This window comes from Lycorma delicatula, chromosome 4, assembly GCF_047948215.1.
Source record: "Lycorma delicatula isolate Av1 chromosome 4, ASM4794821v1, whole genome shotgun sequence".
Classification (NCBI taxonomy): domain Eukaryota; kingdom Metazoa; phylum Arthropoda; class Insecta; order Hemiptera; family Fulgoridae; genus Lycorma; species Lycorma delicatula.
The window spans coordinates 153586033-153600969 of NC_134458.1; the positions used below are offsets into that span (position 1 = coordinate 153586033).

At 30.6% G+C, this 14937-nt stretch overlaps 1 protein-coding gene across 4 annotated transcripts in view; it reads right to left on the reverse strand.

The window, feature by feature from the left end:
• Positions 1 to 357: 357 nt before the first annotated feature.
• Tbc1d8-9 (TBC1 domain family member 8/9) overlaps positions 358 to 14937 on the reverse strand; it is a 131539-nt gene continuing 116959 nt past the window's right edge. Inside the window, exons 21-23 of one of the 4 annotated variants that reach the window (XM_075364417.1) lie at positions 14153 to 14259; positions 8213 to 8462; positions 358 to 579 (exon numbers count right to left, since the gene is read on the reverse strand). In XM_075364417.1, the coding sequence (XP_075220532.1) occupies positions 8238 to 8462; positions 14153 to 14259 (332 nt within the window). In that variant the 3' untranslated portion in view covers positions 358 to 579; positions 8213 to 8237. Of the gene's footprint in view, positions 2541 to 6863; positions 7422 to 8212; positions 8463 to 14152; positions 14260 to 14937 lie in introns of those variants that run through there. The other 3 variants (XM_075364419.1, XM_075364416.1, XM_075364418.1) reach the window with 3 other exon arrangements.

The following is a 14937-nucleotide window of genomic DNA, read 5'->3' on the forward strand; positions in this document are numbered from 1 at the left end:
ACATGTTCATTCTGAGGTATGCCAGCAAGGTTTATTAAATTACATGTGTCTCAAGACTTTGAGTCATAACAAAAACTCCAAAAAATTTAAATGTTAACTCAGCTTTTGAGTGATCTTAGTTCATTTCAATGACTAATTCTGAAGTGTAAAAAATAACAGTAACATTTTGTAAAAAATATTGGGATCATTTATTTCTACCAGGAAACAAAATGTCCATTTGAGGACAGGCATAAATTTGGACTCCTATCTGGAGTGTATAATATTTTCTCATTACAAAAATAATATTCACAAGATTGCTTTGAACATGTCAATAACACTCGGAAAAGTCTAAATAAAAACCAAGCAAACTACTTTGACTATTTTTTTGAAATTTTTTATTGCATGTAACAATCATTTAATAGAAGTCGAGTACAAGAAGATTTATCACTATCTTTTTCAATCTTGCAAAGTCTAAACAATTCTACTGATATATCAATATACACCCATGTCAGTCTTCTTAGTTGTATTTATAATAACAATATTTTTCAATTAATTGACTTAATAAAGAGTAGATATACCAGAAAAAAACTGATGACAGATCTGAAACAGGCATCAACTATGAAATATATTTAGAAAAAAAAAATAATGCAACAAATATTTGATCTTACATGATAGGCACAATTTTCATTCATTTACATTCAAAAAATTATATAACATTTCAAACTAGTGTCTCCTGTTTTGAATAAATTGCATAAAGTCATCACACATGGTGAATGTTAAAAAACACTGAATACAATTCTATTTGAAATGTACATATCTACATATCCAATTATTACTGCAACCTTATGAACCCAGACCAAATAACTTTCAGTGGACAAAACATTTTTGAAATTTGCATTCAGACTGCAGTCATGACTAAAGAATTAATGTCACCTGTCAACAACAAATTTTTATCACTTAACAGACCTCATCAGATAAAAGAATTTATTTTCAACAGTTAAAAACTGAAATATTCTAATTTTTAAGTAAGTCAGGTATGACATTTTTTACAAGCTGAAAATTCATTCCTAATCTAAGGAAAACAAGTAATGGTAATTGGATAACAGCCTGTCGCTACTTTGTGAATAAACAAACAAGCAGATGAATGAAATAGACATTTCTCAGTAATTTTTAATGAGAACATCAAGACACTGAATATTAACTATTAAACATTAACCCACCGAATATGACTGGGGCAGTTTAATTCCACTCCAGGGTAACTAATTGTGCTTTTACCTTTTTGTTATTAGCATCTGAAAATACATGTTTAATAAGGCAGAGATTTTTTTATTACTTTTATTTTGGAAATAACACAAACAAGGTTTGTGACTGAATAAAAAGTTTTAGTGGAGATTATGTTATTTCTTAAGAAACTTTTGTATGGATTTTTAACTGTTACATTACTTCAGCATTTATAATAACAATGTAAATTCAGATAAACGACTTTTTTTTTTTTTAATATTCACTGATCTTTTTTGTAAGAAAAAGTAAATTTTGTCATTATCAAACCCTAATAAATTTTTCAAATTTATTGAATGATAACTGGATATTTACAAATTAACTTAATCAGATTTTACTGACTAGTTTCCAGGAAGAAACACAATACAAGCAACCTAATCTAGCAGGTTGCAAGATAAATTTCAACAAAAATTAATAAAATAAAAATTTACTGCATAACCAAATAACATGAGCTCCTGTAAAAATGTAATTATTCAGGAGTTGAAAATTAGCATTAAATTACTTTAAATATATACATTTTCTATTTGCCATCCTAATAGAGACAAACTGTCAACCCTCATAACATAACAGTAGCATCACTACCTTTCAGCTAGATGTTTCTGGGTTCAAATCCCAGTCAGGCTGGACACAGTTTTCATACATTATAATAATTGATCTTTTGTTAAAAAAATGTAAGGTAACAGTAATTGCACATCAGTCTGTTGTTGACAGTAAGGTTAAATGAATAAATAAATAACAATTCTAGGCTGTCAGCATTCTAGCCACTGCAAAAAATCAATGTATAAAGAAATAAGACGCGGTGATGTAATTTTGAATTCAGAGTAGCATACAATTCACAGAACTTAAGTAACATACCTTATTTCAAATTATTATTTTTAAAGTAACAAAAAAATCAAAACATTTAATTTATTAATAATCACATATTTATAATATACAATAATAATCAATTAATTAAAATGTGTTACAAATAAACACTATACTAATAACAATAATAATAAACCAATGTTGATTTTTTTCTTACAACTAATAACACTACATTATTAACTAAAACAAATAAAAAACAGGAGATGAAACACATTAGTATTATAACTTATCTTTCATAAATTATTGAAAAAATTGCACATTGTAAACTATATATATATATATATATATATATAGTATTTCTATTATTCCTGCCAATTCAATAAATTTAAATCAACTCAATTAAAATATTACTATATTGTCTAATTATTGTACATGATTTTTTTTCATAATGTTTTACTAATATAAGTAGACTCGAAAACCTGAAATTAAAATAGAGAAAAACATTAAATTAATAATGCAACAAAATATACTACAAAAGGTCCTGGGGAAAACTCTATCACTGCACCTACTTAAAATCTGTAGATTCTAATATCTGAGAGTAGAATCAGTGATAGACTGAAATACCACAGCAGATTCCCATACAGCTCGAAACTAGTTGAAAAAATATAATCTGAGTTAACACAATCTTATTAGATTGAAGAAATTTTTCATCCTCTTCACACTTATACAGAGAGGAATTTAAACCCTACTAAAAAAAAAAGAAGAAAAAAAAAGAAAAGAAAACTGAGTACACTAGATGTAAATGGCAATTATTTTAATTTTTATTGTACTTTTTCCTTCCATTATAGAATTTTCAGCCAAAATTACGACTGTAATACTGAATAATTCTAATAAATTTTTTCCGAAAATATTATTGTAACATACTGGAAAAATCACTAGAATTGGTTGAAATCGTTTCTCTTTTGAACTAACACATTCTCATTCTTTCTTTCTTTTGTTTTTTGTTCTCATTTTTATGGTGGCTATCATAGTCATTTAAATTATAATGATAGTTAATCAATGTAAAATATATAAAGTTAGATTTAAAGTCTATTGTACCATTAGAAGTATAATATATATGTATTGTTATCACGTATATGCCTAATTTAATATCAGCGGCCAGAATACGAGATATGAACTGGCTCACAGTATACGGACGCGCTGATACAAATTGGCAATTCATCATTGACCACCACCTGGAGAAGACCAAGAAGAAGAAGACAGAAGTTCCCGGGCTGGCTTAACATGGGACCTCCCAGCGGATGCCAACATCCCCGCTGGAGCAACAGGCCTGGCCAGCCCGCCGAGGGAGTTGCTGGATGCGGACACTACCTTCCCGCTCCAGCTCCAGCTCACTGGGCTTTAGTCGCCCTGGCTGGCCTGCTGAGGGAGCCACTGGATGCAGATGCTACCTACCCACTCCTGCTCGCCGGGCTTCAATCACCCTGGCCAGACTCATCACCAGCAGGAGCCGACCCAGTGTGGGATCACTCAGGGACAACCACCTCGGCTACGTCGGTGAAGGACGACCAACGTCACCAAAAGGTTATGAATTACATGCCGTCAAAGCCATTTGGCGACAAAAAAAAAATATATATATATATAATGTTATATCAATATAATCGTACGTTATTAATTATATATATATATAAATTAAGTTGTATTACATTTAAAATTTTTGTTTTGATACAATGGTCAACATGATTTTTGTCTCATGAGTACCAATAGGTGTATTAATGCAGTTTTTTATCCTGTTTTCAAATATGTATTTGGAATTTCTCCATCACCCATAGTGTTTTGTTATTTTTATTTTTTTAAATATTTTAAAACATTTTTTCATCCTACGTCCATTGTCAAGTAAAAGCTCCTAGAACATTGTAAATATGATGGAACCAAATGAGCTAACACTCAAAGAGTAACGTTGCTGCTGTTGTGCAGATTCAGATGTGTATAGACATGTACAAACATGATCTAGTGTAGCACACATATTCATCAGAACGATGCCAGTTGTGAAATAGTAGCGAACCAGCAAATACATCATTGTGAGTGCTTTGTGTGTCTGAATTATTGTGTATTACATATTTACAACTTTTTTTTTTTTTTTTAATTAGTCATCGGTTACAATGCCTAGAGTTTGTTTCAATTATCCTAACAATTTTTGTTATGTATGTGGTGAAGTGACACTCAAGTCTTACCCCATTAGTAAAAAAGTGTTATGAACTTTATTTTGGGTGTAAAATCAGGGACCAAACAAGGGCGCAGGCCCCACATATCTGTTGTTTATCATGTTCTAGGCTTCTCACTGCATGGAAAAATGACATATACCACATACCATTTCATATCCCTATGATTTGGAGAAAAACCAAAAATCACTCTTCTGACTGTTATTTCTGCTTAACAAACAGTAAAGAGATTACATCAAAATCAGAACATACAGTGGTGTACTCTAACTTGCAATCTGCAATGAGACCAGTTCCACACTGCAAAGAATTGCCCATACCAAAGCCTCCAGAACATCTGACGTTTGAAGAGAGCTCACAGTTTGATGGAAGTAACGAAGAAAAAGGAACAGATTCTGGTGACACAACTTTTCAACAAAGCAGTTCATCTGAGCCTCACTTACCGACTCAATAAATTCTTCACGATCTCATATGAGATTTAAAGTTATCCAAAAACAGTCTGAAATGCTTGCTTCCCGGCTAAAAGGATGGAATCCTCTTCAAAAAAATACAGATATGTACTTATCATAATTGTCATTCTGAATTTAAAGACTATTTTTCTGAAGAAAATCGCTTAGTGTTTTGTAATGACATTTCTTCTGTTATGGAGACACTTTGTAATGAACATAACCCAACAGAATGGCGCTTGTTCATCGATTCCTCTAAAGTTATTTTAAAAGCTGTGCTTCTGCACAATGACAATAAATTCTCATCAGTGCTTGTGGCTCACTCTGCTAGTATGATAGAAACATATGAAAACTTTAAATTTATATTGGAAAAACTACCAATATGCGGTGTATGAATGGAATATTTGTGGTGATTTGAAGGTAATTGCACTTATTCTTGGTCTGCAGCTTGGTTACACAAAGTACTGTTTTTTGTGTAAATGGGATACTAGGGACAGAAAAAACAATTCATTAAAAAAGAATGGCCTAAACACAAATCACTCATTCCTGAACAGAAAAATGTGAAACATGACCCATATCGTAATCCTAAAAATGTGTATCTACCTTCGTTACATATCAAACTAGAATTAATGAAGAATTTTGTCAAGGCCATGGACAATACTTCTGTCATGTACTTAAAACAGAAGTTTCCTAAAATTGGTGATGTAAAAATTAAAGAAGGAATATTTGTGGGTCCACAAATACGATCACTAATACATGATGAAAAGTCTGAGGAACTATTGAATCTACTAGAGAAAACAGTTTGGCAAGCATTAAAAAATGTTACTCAGAATTTTTTGAGAAATCGAAACGCTGAAAATTATCGTGATACTGTCAACGATATTATAACATCTTATAAAAATTTGGGTTGTAATATGTCCTTAAAAGTACACTTCCTGCACTCACACCTAGATAACACCAAATTTTGCAAGCAGTGAGCAATGGGCACGGGGAACACTTTCATCAGGAGATTTCAGCTATGGAAAAGAGGTATCAAGGCAAATGGAATCCTAATATGCTGGCCAATTATTGTCGGGCCATCAAGAGGAATGCTCCACAGGCGAATTATAGAAGAAAATCATCATTTCTTACTTTCTAGGTGATTTAAATGTTTGAATATTGTGTAGTTAAAATGTAGGAAGTACTAAAATGTTTGAAATTACAAATACCTGTCTCTTGAAAACCTTGCGTGATGGGGGAAAATCGACATCAAATTTGAATTCAGGAGAAAAAGTACTATCAGAATCAGATATTCTGAACAGGAGAATCAGAGACAAAAAAAATTCTTTTTTGTTCCCCAGTGTAATTAGTATTTTTTTTAAATGAATTTAACAGTAAAAAAAACATGACATTTGTATATAATAATTTTTTTACAACCTATTTTTAGATTTCATTATATGCTAATAAAATTAGAAAAAAATTGTTTTAAATTTTTTTTCAATTCATCATCTGGATTTTCATTTATATGTAGGTAAGTCTATAAATATTTTCCAACTAATATAAAATATAGAATTTTCTGTTTAAATTGATATGTAACAAAACATTATTTCCTAATTAATTTTTTTAGCGATTTAAAAAAAAATCTTATTCCATTACACAAAAATGGTCTATCATTTTAATATTTATACCTATCAGTTCTAGGGCAAGACAGCACACCACATACCAAAAAAGGTGTGAAGTACTCACCTGGTTAGCATATAATCTCTATAAATACATTAATACTCATAATTAATTTCTTTCTTCAATGAACTATAGATTTTCATATATAACCATCACCTTTACGCCTTCTAATTCTCAGGAATATTAAAGAGGAATGTAACAACATATTGTGAGTTATATGTTTAATCCATTTGCTCAAGAATTTTTCTTATACACCATGAGTTTGTCACATTATTTTACCAAAAACATATACCTATAATGGTATGTTTTTTATTGGTAATAATCCTCCTCCACACATTAAAACTTACTATTGCAAATTGTTATCTTATTTTACAATGTTTCTTGAATAGATCAGGACAATTGTTAGAGCAATCTAATAACAAATAATATTTTGAAATTCTTAACAAATTATTTTTTTAAAAATAATTAACATAAAATCCACAGAATTATAAACTTTTAATTTATTTATCAAGTTACAAGAAAATCAAAATAATAAAACTTACTTAGTTTCACAATAAATGAAGAAACAAAATATCAATTACTTCTGAGCAACTGATGTTAAGATACATTGTCATACCACATGATTACATTACGTGTTATATAATGCATATATTATCAATCACCACTGTATGATTGGTGTAAATTAATTTAATATTACTACAAAATTAATAGTAGAAAGACTTAAAATATTTACAAAGTTTGAAATGATGCAAAAAGAGAAAAATATCAGGAAATATATTTATTTCCTGACACAATATTTAGAGCTACATTGTTGAACAAAGAAGAATATACCAGACTTTGTTTTCAAAATTACCATAAACCTACTCACCAAAACAAGGAAACAGGTTAACAAACCGAATTGAAAATGATTATAATTTTTAACAGTAAAATGATTGTAAATAATCTAAATTGTAAAATAATATCCAGTTTACAATAATATAATCATAATATTTTATTTCTGCACAATTTTGGCACGTAACAAAACCAATAACAATGCCTGAAAGAAAAAATAAAGATTTTTGAAAAATGTCTATTAAATGAAACAAAATCAGAGGTCCACAGAACCCAATACTAACCTACATTCTTGTTCAGAAAAGAAAGCTGACCAGTAATAACTAACACAGCATTCCAAGTAATAGTAGCAAAAATGATGTATTTAAGGAGAATAGCAAACTCTATGATAAGGAAAGTAATTCTTAAATTAGATATTTAAAGCAGGACTGCTATAAAAAAAGGAAATTTAGAAGAAATTCAGTTATTTTTCTTCGACATTTTTAAGAATAATAGAGGCAAAAGAGAACAAGAAGACTAAAAAGACAAGAACAAGTTGGTTGGACTATGTATCAGGAAGGGGAAGTAATAGAGGAATGATAATTAGGGAAATGAAAGCGAAGAATAACAAATAAACAAAGTTTACTGAGGACTTAACACCAAAATCATAAAGGGAGAGGAGAAAGTCTGAAAGTGGTGTTGTTATAAGACAATGATGAAAACTTTGATAAAGTTCAAGTCATTTTAGCTTGTGATGAATTATACAAGACAAGCCTGTAGTAAAATCTGGTAAAAAGGGTAAATATGTTAATAGATTATATTTTAAAACATATAGGCTTAAATAACAGTAAGATAAAAACTTTACTGGGAGACTAAGAATTAGAATAAATTAAGCATATAATTAAGGATGAGAAAGTACAATATTTTGTTATAATATCTAACAATAAGCATCTGGAGACAAAAAACACTGTCAGTACACAAAAGATAAAAAATTTTAAAGTTTCTAAGGAAACTTACCTTAATATAAAAGAAAGGCTCAATGTCACTGATAATCAGAAAAACAGTGTAAAGTAGTAAATCTTTGTTTTCTCAGTTTAGAAACGGCTTCAGATAAATCAACTTTCTGGCTAAAAAATTTAACAATCGGATCACCAGTTAAAGCAGTAGCAACAAACTGCTCTAATGCAATCGCCCAATTATCACCTGAACCATCAGATGAAGATAGCTGTGAAACAGGTTCCTCTGGATTTCCATTACGATCTGAACCCTGAAAAAAACACAAAAAGGAATTAAACAAGAATTCTTTTTATTCATCTTAACAGTTCAGTTAATAAAATGACAGACTGTTGAACTGAATTATTACAGGATCCGGGCACAAGCTACTTTTTTATTAATTTGTTTTTCTCTGGCATCACTTTTTCTAGTGATTGTATGTCAATTACCAAGCCATTTTTAACCATTGTAAAGTGCAAAATTATTAAGTTAGGTCAAAGTCATTTCTAATAAAACTGAATATACATGCTTATCAATATTTTCCAGCATTTAGATGTACCTTAAAATTGACGTTATTATTACTACCTTTATAACATTATTTACTTACTTCTCAACTAATCAAACCAAAAAGAAAAATCTTTCATTAATCTGTTAAACCACTAATAAACTATATAAATTAGCACCCATTTCACTCGTGGAGAAACTCAAAATTTATGGTAGGTGTCTTAACCATAATGATTGTAGATGACCAGACATGAGATACCCTTAAAAATGGTTACACCCATTCTCAGGGATAATAAGTATCTCAAGCCAGGCTTATTAAGTAAAATAGAGAGTAAAGTGGTTTCCTGTTGCCTTCTTTGTGAACTGTAGTATTCATATATCAGCACATCAAGCCATCTGAAATCAGATAGATATTCAGCCCTACATGTAAGCATCAAAAACCTCTGATTAGCACTATTTATACTTCAATGCTTTACATGTTTCATAGCCATAAAAAAAAAGACTAGGACAAATGTTAAAACAATAAATTATTGAATTTCCTATGAGAAACAATGCATTATATGTATATTAGCTCCACTCAATGTTAAGATAATAAAAATGTATTTTAAAACACTCAAATGGCATTAGCCATTTGAAAAAAAAATTAATTCTTAAATTTTTTTTGTAATAAAATAATTTCATCTTGATAAGTTGAAACAGCCAAAAGTTAAAAATTTAGTTAACGCACAATGTACAAATTAAGAGGAGAGGGCATTATGACCATATTTTTTTTAATTTTTTTTTTTTAGATATATGAAATACAAAGAATGTAAATAAAAAAGGAAATGAGATATTTTTTTTTGCAAAATTCATTTATAAATAAACTGTATTAAAGAAAGTAAATGCAAATGCAATCTGGAATTATCAATTACTAGTTTTTTAACTACTGAAAAATCTCTGGGATAAAATACGAGGGTAAATCAAATATAAACCGGAATTTTTGTTTTACAATTAATTGAAGGATAATAAAAATACATACTCACAATATTATTTTTTGAAATAAATTTTTCCCAGTGGACAGGTAGCTTTTTGATCCCACCATCATAAAATGAAGGTCGGCATGATGTCAACTGAATCATGAATGCTTCAATAGCAACATCGTTTTCAAATTTCGGTCCTCCAAGTGCTTCTTTTAGTGGCCCAAACAAACGATGTTGTTTGAAACAAGTCCGGGGTGTATGGAGGGTGCTCCATTGTAGTCCAGAATAAGGATGTAATTTTTTCCTGAGTTTGAACTGCAGTATGGGCTGAGCGTTCATGAAGCAGAATATTGTTTTGGATTGGAAATTGACATCTTTTTTGATGATATGCAAGTTTTTCTTCATCTAAAAGTTGGTAGTAATACGCAGAATTCACTGTATGACATTCATGGAGAAAATCAACATGAAAAACTCCTTTGAAAACAAAAAATACTGTGATCAGAACCTTTCCAGCTGACAGTCAAGTTTTGGCTTAAATGGGTGCAATTTCTCCCTTTTTTTGCCACTCCATAGTTGCCTGTTTTGATTCTGGGGTGTAATGGTGCATCCAAGTTTCATCAAGTCATGATTTGATAAAAAAAAATTTCCTTCAACTTTGTAACGACTCAACAACCGCTGGCACACCTGTATGTGATAGAGCTTCTGACCTTTGGTGAGAAAACGAGGGATCCAACATGCTGTCACTTTTTTAAATCCAAGATTGCCAGTAATGATTGCCTGAGCACTGCCGTAGCTTACTCTGATCTCAGAAGCAATTTCTGCAATTGTTAATCAACAGTCGTCCTCGACAAGGTGACAAACCATGAGAACGTTTTCAGCAGTAGCACTTATCATTGGGTGATGGTGACCTTCACTTTCAACTGGTTCTCATCCTTCCGAAAACTGCTTATGCCTATCATACACTTGAGTCTTTTTAAGTGTGTTGTCCCTGAAGTCTTCTCAAAATTTTGGATGGTTTCACACCCTCTGCCATGAGAAATTTAATAATAATAATAATAATAATAATGATAATACGTTGTGCAACGCACGATGATACCTCCTGTTTTTACATTGTGATACTGGCGACAAAAATGTAGTGAGCTGGCTTTCTAAGAGTGGAATCACCTCCACACATCCCTATGTACAACACTGAGAAGCCACACCCCTCTCCATTAGCTATGCATCAATGACATCAAATATTCTGGTTTATATTTAATTCACACTCATAATCAATATATAGTCAGAATACATATGAAAAATTTATTCCAATAGACCATAAGAAAAGAACATTAATTGGCTACATCTACTGAAAAGTGTCATAAAGGGAATGGGTTCTAGCATACAGTAATTTCTCATAATTCCAAAGAGATCATTGAAAAACTGCAATATATTATTTAAGAAACATAAAAAGATATAATGAATAATACTCAAATATAAATGAGGAACCGAGTTGTAGAGGCAGTTTGTGCATAATGCTGACCTAAGGAGCAGCACATCTTACAGCAACATGTCTTTCCTTATACTTATTATTATATGCAACATACTTATTATTACATAACAAAATAATAAAAACTACAATTTAACATCACTGTCCCCTTAAAAAATAGAGAAAAAAACCTTTTTTTCTTTTTCCTGTTAAGCCTTCGGGAATTACTGTTTAGGTGTTACTTCAAAGGATGAATGAGGATGATATGTATGAGTGTAGATGAAGTGTAGTGTTGTACAGTCTAATTTAAAACATTCCTGAAATGTGTGGTTAATTGAAACCCAACCCCAAACAACACAGATTTCCATGATCTAGTATTCAAATCTGTATAAAAATAACTGACTTTATTAGGACTTGAACGCTGGAACTCTTGACTTCCAAATAAGCTGATTTGGGAAGATGTGTTCACCACTAGACCAACCCGATGAGTTACAGAAAAAAACCTGTATATACTTTAAACAGCCGATTCTGCTACATGTAACATTTTTCTTTTTTTTTAATAAAAAGTGTAGCTAATTTTAATAAGCTTTTAAAACCAATTCTCTCCCAATAAAATTAGTGCTTATTTATTTATCTATTTAAAAAACCAATAAAACAAAGATATTACTATTAAAACTTTTAAAAATGCTTAACTCTTTTTAAACCAACATGCTCCTTGTGCATTGTTTTTTCTGAAGTCAACTAACTGATAATCACTTCTTTAGTTCTTTCAAACCCCCAATTTTTATTTTTAAAAAACTATGACAGGTCTGATATTGTTATAAAATAAATGCATTTTTTCCTAAAAATCTATAGATCTTCTAAAAACTATTGTAACCTTAAAGAATTTAATAATTTGTATCATAATATATTTATGAGTGCAATACAAAATAACATACGAAACTAAGTAACATACGAGGTGTGACAATAAAGTAATGAGACTGATTTTTCTTTGCAATATGTGGCAACCCTGCAGCTTGCATAGGCGTACCATCTTTGACCTTTGTCTGTAAGCTACTTCTAGTCCAAGCGGCACATTGATGTAACTGCTCAGTCGTGAGTTGTGCTGTAATAAGTGAACACGTGTTTGTGTCTCTCGTCACAGAAATGAAACCGCAAAATATTGCACAACGGTATGCCATTTCTTTTTGCGTTAAATTGGGTGAAAACGGGACGACAACTTATGGGAAGCTTCAGAAGGCTTTTGGAGAGGAGGTTATGTGAAGAGTTTTTAGAGGTTATGTGAAGTTTTTCGGTGGCATAAAAGTTTTAGTGAAGGCAGAACGAATGTTGAAGATATGAAGACCGCAGTGGACGACCATCAACCTCACGGACAGATGTCAACTTGACCAGGGTGCATGAAATTGTATGATCTGATTGAAGATTATCCGTAAAAATGATTGCAGAAGAACTCAACATCAATTGAGAAACAGTTCGTCTAATATTAACTGAAGATCTTGGTACTCGTATGAGAAAGATTTGTGCAAAAATGGTCCGCAAAAAACTCACAACAGCGAGAAACACAGAAAAATTTGGCAGCCGATCTGTTAGAGCAAACAGAAATCAATCCAGATTTGTTGAGCCGTGTTATCACTGGTGATGAAGGTTGGTTTTTTCAATACGATCCAGAGACAAAACGCCAAAGTTCACAATGGTGCTCAAAGGGATCACCCAGACCAAAAAAAGCTCGCGTCAAAAGTGAAATGCATGCTTGTGTGCTTCTTCGATTCCAAGGGAATTGTTCATAAAGAGTGGGTGTCTCCTGGACAAACAGTTAACCAATATTTCTACAAAGAAATTTTAGAAAGACTTCGTAAACGAGTTCTTCGTGTCTGTGCCAACATTGCTGATAATTGGATTCTGCATCAAGATAATGCACCATCCAATACTGCTCTGTCAGTACAGCAATTTTTAACCTCAAAACAAATTTCAGTACTACCACAGCCACCTTATTCACCAGATATCGCTCCGTGCGACTTTTTTCTATTTCCAAGAGTCAAAATGGCGGTCAAGGGACACCATTTTCAAACACAAGATGTCCAAAAAGCTGTGACGAGGGTCTTGGAGGATATTACAGAAGATAAGTTCCAGAAATTTTACGCAATGGTAGAAGCGCTGGAATAAGTGTGTGCAATCAGAGGGGAACTACTTTGAAGGAGACAACACTAAACATGACTAAAACGGTAAGCAACATTTTTTTTCACATCAGTCTCATTACTTTATTGTCACACTTCGTATAACTACTTTAACTACTTGTTAAGAATAAAATTAATATTCGTTGTTAAAAGTATTTTACAAAAATAAAGTATATGGCAATAACTTTACCTAATCAGCAAATTCTTTCAATAAGGACATCAATTATTATGTAATAAATACTATGATGTAAATTGAACTACACATGGCACTTTTACACACAACCACCTAAAGTGTAAGTACCACCTATCATCATTTTCATTAGTAAATATGTTAAATCTTAAAATAAAAATGAAGACAATTTTAATTAAATAAAATAACATGACTGACTTTTCACTAATTACAGTTTTTTATTTTCGAATATCCATTTTTATTTTTTTACTTCCTAAGAATTTACAATCTGATGTAAATCCTAATTTGACAATAGAAAATAAATATTTTTTATTTCATTTAAAACTTCTGATTGTAAAATAACCTTAATTTTAAAAATTCAGAATTTTGAATCATCATTATTTGGTGGTCTACCAAGCAAATAAACAGTACCAAAACATTTATGGCTTTCAAAATTTAATTTCAATGTATTTCTTATAATTAACAGAAGATAGATCTAGTTATTATATCAAATGATGTGTTTGTCTGATGCAGATTTTTCTTAAGTCTCTTATTTTTTGTTCTTCTGAAGTTATTTTTGGGTAACAATGTTTTAATTCAAAATAAAAAATATATTAATGATCAAATTTATAATTTCTAATCATTAAACTTAACCAAAAAATAAATAAATAGAAATCCAATATATGAAATTACCGCATCAGCATTAGTAGGATCAGATAAACTAGAAAGGCTTTCGTTTGTCTCACTCTTCATCGAATAAAATCGTTTACCAACATCACCTAACTGAAGTAAGAGTGTACCTGAAATAAAATAACTTATTTAGCGAGTAGAATACTCTATATATAACTTTGAGCTCCATTATAGTATATACTACATTAAAATAGTGATAGCAGAGAGAAAATACTATTTGGGGAAACAAAGCTGACAAACTTTATTGTAAAATTCTGATTTTTCAAGCATCAAATTACCATATACATCAACTTTGACCCATTTTACAGTATTAAAATGTATTTAAATAAATTTATCCATAATCATTCATTTGCAACAATTATAAAACTATAATATCAAAACAACTTAAGAAATTATTAATTTACATCACTGAAAAAGATTTAGAAATAAGCACAGATAAGAGGTCTGAATTTACCAAATGACACCTCAGACACTTTACCAGACACATCTTCTCTGATCATTTTGAAAGTTATAATTTTAACTTGCTTTTAAAGAAAAGCAAACAATGTATAGTATCTTTTGAAAGAAAATGATTAAACTGACAAATTGTCTAATAAGCAGTATAAAAACAGTTTCAAAGCTATATAATAATGATTTCTACAAAACTTTCTTTCCTCTTTACAGTTAATGTAAACGTTATTATTTTATTTTTTTAATTTATCTAATACCATTTTGTCCCTGTACTAATTGCAATTACCTTTAATTATTCATAAATTTACTTACTCAGTTTGTCAACTAAACTGGTATTT